Raw genomic sequence first — 6233 nt, 5'->3', positions numbered from 1 at the left:
TGTTAATTTGCACAAAATCAAAACTTCTCAACTTTTTAGGGTAAAACTTTATTTTGAGTGCCCCTTTTGAGCATTGTTTACTATAAAGTCTACATGTAGTTGTAAAGTTACTTTAGAGTATTAGCAGACTGTCTGCTTAATATCTGTTAACTCTTTACTGTAAAGGTCCACCAACATAGTCAGTAGAATGTCCTAGTAACTTTGCAACTACATGTCATCTTATTCTAACCCTACCAGTTTACTAATACTTTTTAGAGTTAGTAGACATGTGGGTGCAGTGTTATTTATAGTCAACAGAATGTTAACGAGACCATCAAAATAAAGTGAAACCCTTTGTACTCATGGAGGACAAGTGATTATGAGCAAATATGCTTGGTTTCATGAATTATGCTCGATTATCAGCCATTTCAACTGAAAGATGATGTCTGTGATATTGATGTCCACTAGAGGGCGACACAGAACAAGGGATGTTTTAAACCTGTTCTTTTTTTCTGTCCATTTTTATCCCTTTGAATGGAAATAAATGCATTTATCTAGTTCATTTGTGTAACTGTGATTTACTGACATTATTGTTTAATAACATTAGTATTCATAAAAGTCTGTGAAATGCAGATAGGTCATTAAATGTTTATTTAATTGTTAAAAAAACAATAAAAGTTGCTAGACATTATTTAAAATACTGCTGTCCATTTAAAATGGGGACAATTTTTCTTTTTCACTATGTATTAAAAAAATTCTTAAAATACTTTTATTTGTGTTTGGAAAATGCAAGCATAAGATTAGATACATACATGTACAGTGGAAATAAATTATAATAATAAAAAGACAAATGTTTCAGATAAGGTTTTGGGCTGCAGATCTTCACATTCATTTGAAATTGTTTTGACCATGCGTTTTTCATAAATTTAAATGATGAATATGAGTCCACGCACACCAAATAAATTTTGGTCAAACTAACTTTCAGAGATGATTCAAGATGGACTTTGCTATAAAAAGCACACCATAAGATACATTTCAATTGGATCGCTATTTATTCATATGGAGTATTGGTGCTTGGACCCTGATATTGCAGCTTGTGGCTGTATTGTAAATTGGTTTCCTCCCAACAATAACATTGTTTCAATCAAGCAAATGAACTTGTCCTAGTAGTCCTTGACTATTACAGTAACTATCATGTTACTGTTTTGAAAATGACAAAACGACTGTCTGAAAACTGGCTTAACGTTCTCTAAACCAGGAGTGTCCAAATTAGAGTTTGGCTCCATCTTGCATCAACACACCTGCCTGAAAGTTTTCTACTGTAGAATGCCTAGTAAGAGCTTGATTAGCTGGTTCAGGTGTGTTTAACTGGGATTGAAGCTTGGCTCTGCAGGAGCAGGACTGGACACCCCTGCTTTAAACTGTAAGTGCAGTTGTCACAACTGTTTGCTGGAACATCGGAACTCAATTGCATGTCAGCAAAATGTAGTTGCACACCCCAAACATTAATTCATGCTTTAAGACCTAGTTATTGCGTCAGTAATTTGGCCATGCAGTGTCATCAAAATAAAGTGCCACATTTTGCCACATTGCTCAAAATGTTTAGTTGTTTTGTTTTTCACCATGGAAATGTTTATTATATTCAACTAATTTTTTTTCCTACGTTTTTTGTTGGCACTGACTGCTTTTTATATTATACAAGAATGTCAGTTTTGTCTAGCTGAATACTCTTGTGTATCACTGAGCTTTTTAGATAGATTTTAACAGTAGGTAAAAATTTACTAGAAATGGTATATACTATAATACAAAAAGAAAATTAAAATTTTCAATTATATAGTACTTTTTTTAACAGATTTGTTTTGCATATAAACTGAAAATTCACAGCATGTGAATTGTTTAGTTTACATTATGTAACACATTTGTAAAAAATATATGGGTAACACTGCAATAAGGTTCATTAGTTAACATTTAGTTAATATATTAATTGTTTATCTTTGTTAATGTACGTTAGTAAAAATACAGCTGTTCATTGTTTGTTCTTGTTACTTCACAATGCATTAATGTTAACAAGATTTTAATAAAGTATTAGTAAATGTTGAAACAAAGATTATTAAATGCTGTATAAGTGCAGTTCATTATTAGTTCATGCTAACTAATGTAGTTAACTAATGTTAAGTAATGAACCTTATGCAAGACACGTATATAAAGTGTTACCAATAAATATACTGAATAAATACAAATGTATTTATGTAGCTACTGCTGTTTGTTCCTCCATGTTCAAAAATGGTAGTGATTGTGCTTGGCAAACTGCATATACTGTATATATGCTTCCAAACTTGATAGGTTGATTAATAAAATTGTTATTACTATTTCATTACAATGGCAGGCCAGTTGCCAATTTAGCAGACATTACAAACATGGCATGTCTGATATTTATGGAATATACATGTCTTAACATTTTCAATAATTGAATGGATAATTTTGCATGTGATGGCTCACACAATGAAAGAATGTTTAGAAGTTGTGAAGAGTTTGACAATTTCACCTAGAATCAACTCATCAGTTTTGATCAAGCCATGTGCATTAAGATATTGTACAAATTGTAGACAATTGCAATTACTCTTTTGCACACATGTGCCTAAATAAATAAGAAATACAAATCTAATGTGAACAAGGAACTAAGTGTGCATAACAGCTTGTGTTAATAATGCAGTGCTAATAAAAAATAACTTTTATTTGCTCACCACATTCTTTTTTTCGTCATCTTAACAATGACATCTGAGTCAGTTGTTTACACATCATCCCTGCTTGGAGTCTGCCATGCAGTTTAATAAAATCACCATTGATAAACAGGTTATCGGTTATTCTTAGCCTAGTTCTTGTTAGCTTCATGCGGCTAAAACCATATTAACCATATCTGCCGTGGTACACCGCATGACTTTTAATTGGGCTATACTGGGACATACAGCAAAAAAAGTCTTAAATTCATAAAATGTTGCATGAGGGATTGTTTTCTTGTGCTTCATTTTAATATGAAAAGAAGATCATTTCTGCTCCACTGGGTTTATTAGATTATAGCTGTTAGTGCAAATTAATTTCAGTAACCTGTAAAATTTGACAAACATGCGCTGATGCCCCTTTTCCGAATCTTGTGGTTCAGAGATGTAGTGCAATTGAGGAAATCTTTGTTCCAGCCTAAAAGTCTTAAAAAGAAAAATTTGTTTGTTACATCTGTCTATAGTGTGTGGTCATGAATGTTATAAATGATGATAAATTGTTAGGACTGCTTTGTCAATTATTTGTAGAATATTAGTTGTCTTGGCGTATTTAATTTATAACGTTTTACCACCATAGGTTGGTTTTAAATCATGCATGCGTTATTATTGTTATATAACTACTGGCTAACATAGGACATGAGAAAAACATTGTTGAGCTTCTATTTTTATCACCAAATGAATAAATTCTTGTTTTTACATGTTTAATGAAAATTGCGTGTACACAGAAACACTATTCAGGTGAAATGGCAGTGTCATATAGAGCATCTGATGGGTTAGTGGTTTGGAGCATGTGTATTCAAGCATTCTATTTTTGTGAAATGGAGATCTGTTGAGAATTGTTTTTCATGGAGGCGTTTATGTTTGAAAATGTTGTGTACAGAAAATGTTAATGTATTGTATTCCCTTCCAAATGTTTGTTTGCTTGGTCTTAAAAAAAGGTATTTGTACACTGCCTTTCATAATTTGAGAACGTGAAAGCAGAAGTAATGAAGTAGTAATGCAGAAAGGTCTCAAATAAACTGCAGAGTTGAAAATATAGCATAAAATAGAAAAGAGATCGAGCATTTTTTTGGAATATGTTTGCATGTTGCCATTGTTCTTTTTTTTTCGGTCTTAGTTTGTTAATGTCAAATACTCCTCTCCATCTGGCATTGAAAATATTGAATTACCTTTGCATCAGGCATGAAACAGCACAGTCCAAACCAAGGTCTTGTGGATTTGCTGCAGATGGAAAGATTGAGAGATAGTCAAGGCAAGCAAACATTCATCCTTGACAATTGATACTGTGTGTTTATAGAAGAGTTAAGGTACAACGTTAATTACAGATTACTTCATGTGACAGTAAATCATGTAACAATCTGGAGGTTGAATTGAAAACAGAACAAATGTGTTATATGTACAAGCTTAGTTTGCGTTATCACAATCAACAATGTAATGCCGGTCAGAGATCTCAAGCCAAAATATAGTTAATTGAAACTACAGTACATATTCAGTTCTTCATTTAACTAATGGATTACAAGGTCAGCAAGAGAACAATCACATGCAATGCACACACAATCTCACACACACACAACATGGGGCAGGCATAAGGAACGTATAAAAGGTAGTTATACCGCTGTCTGAGAAGACAGATTGATCACATCTCACTTGAAGTCAAGAACAAAGGTAAAACATTTTTTTTTAAATTAAATATTTTGTGATCTTAAAGAATTCACTTAAAATGTACAAATATAACATTGGGAAAAAAAATGTATCAGGGTGTTTGTACATATTTGATGTATTTTAAAAATGTGAGTGTGGTTTGTAAAGTGTGTTCCTTTTTCTTCTGTTTTATTTTTTCTATTATAGCGATCATGTTTTGGACAAGATATGCTGGAGCTAGTATATTATTGTTTATAATGCTTATTCATCTTGGACAACTGTATCCAAGAAATGATACGACTAACTGTAAGTTGATAATCAATGACTAAATTCTAATACTTAAAATGGAACTGCTACGTTTTCCTTCATGTGTGTGTGTGTGTGTGTGTGTGTGTGTGTGTGTGTGTGTGTGTGTGTGTGTGTGTGTGTGTGTGTGTGTGTGTGTGTGTGTTTACAAGTTGAATGTGAGGACTGCAAACTCAAGGAGAACAACATTTTCTCAAAACCTGGGGCTCCTGTCTATCAGTGTATGGGATGCTGCTTTTCTAGGGCTTACCCCACACCCCTGAGGTCCAAGAAAACCATGCTTGTTCCGAAAAATATCACATCAGAAGCTACATGCTGTGTAGCCAAAGAAGTCAAACGGGTAAAATCTGAATTAATAACTGCTATTATATTACATTATTTCTTTTGTTATTACATAATAAATATTGTTTGTGTTTGTTTGTAGGTACTTGTCAATGATGTCAAACTAGTGAACCACACAGACTGCCACTGTAGCACCTGTTACTATCACAAGTCTTAAAAACACTATGTTACTAATTTACTTGTTTGCTTACATTTAGTTATATTCCTGTCTACCTGTCATTTTACTGCAGTGCTTATTTTAATAGCATAAAATGCTATTAGAATTAAATTGAATTTTTAAAATTCAAGATATGCTTGATATTAATTTAAGCCCTCTTTTATTGGTAATTACTTCTTTTGTCACTGCTGTAAGATTGTTCAAATACATTAATTAAAAATAAGATTGCTTGACATAGCTGCTTCGTTTCTTTTCTCCATCAATTTTCTATGCCTGTTTACTGGTGACTGATATCATGTATTACTCTGCTATTACATTACTTTGTTTAAAAAAACATGCCTGATAAGATCGGACACACGGGGTAAAAAAAATGTCTCCATGTTTATATTTTAAATTGTTTTATGAAATCGCAAGCTGAGTTTTTAAAGAAAGTAGCCTAAGAAAGATTTATTTTTGTGTCAATGGCATACATTTTTTGTGAATTAAGACATTGCCGTAGGCTACTCGAAGAGAAATTTCGAATACTACTGTGAGGAAAGATTGAATCATGATTGAATGTTAATTATGTTTCTTTGACGTACTTCAGAACAGTTGCTATGGCGACTGCTTCCCACCCATAAATATTAAATATGTATTGTAGGCAAATCGCTCTGTTACCTTGCTGCAGATTTTTATTATTATTATTATTGCTTGAATATTAATTGGGCTGTGCTGACGTTGTTCGGTAGCCCTCTAATAGTGAATGCACGGGTCATGAATATTTGGATCAGGCCTTGGCCGTAGTATTTTGAGATATTTGGGCTGGTGTGAATGCAGCGAAGATGGCGGAGGAGGAGGGCAGCGCGATTGAGGCTGTGGCCCTTAAACAGAAATTTCAGGATCTTATCTCTGAATTAAAAAGGAGCACCGAGTCGACGCTAGATGCCTCCAATAGTTTTTGTCGGGATTTCTGTCAAGTACGACTTTATTCATGCGTTTTAATCTACCAGTCTTTGTTCGTGGACGATGCTGCATGTTTGCATCGCTGCACC

The 6233-nt window shown here is 33.3% G+C and overlaps 1 protein-coding gene across 4 annotated transcripts in view; it reads left to right on the top strand.

Annotated features, from left to right (window-relative positions):
• The first annotated feature begins 5762 nt into the window (after positions 1 to 5762).
• Positions 5763 to 6233, top strand: part of LOC143740057 (zinc finger protein 292-like) — a 60125-nt gene continuing 59654 nt past the window's right edge. For 3 of the 4 annotated variants that reach the window (XR_013204724.1, XR_013204725.1, XM_077232129.1), the window contains exon 1: positions 5763 to 6158. Coding sequence is in view for 2 of the 4 variants with exons in the window: in XM_077232129.1 (XP_077088244.1) it covers positions 6024 to 6158 (135 nt within the window). In the remaining 2 variants the exon portion in view is untranslated. The remainder of the gene's footprint in view (positions 6159 to 6233) is intronic. The other variant, XM_077232127.1, reaches the window with a different exon arrangement.

This window comes from Siphateles boraxobius, unplaced genomic scaffold, assembly GCF_051911475.1.
Source record: "Siphateles boraxobius isolate OS27281-9 unplaced genomic scaffold, OSU_SipBor_1 164, whole genome shotgun sequence".
In the NCBI taxonomy this organism is placed as follows: domain Eukaryota; kingdom Metazoa; phylum Chordata; class Actinopteri; order Cypriniformes; family Leuciscidae; genus Siphateles; species Siphateles boraxobius.
The sequence above is the reverse complement of the archived record's forward strand: the minus strand, read 5'-3'. Positions and strand labels throughout refer to the sequence as shown.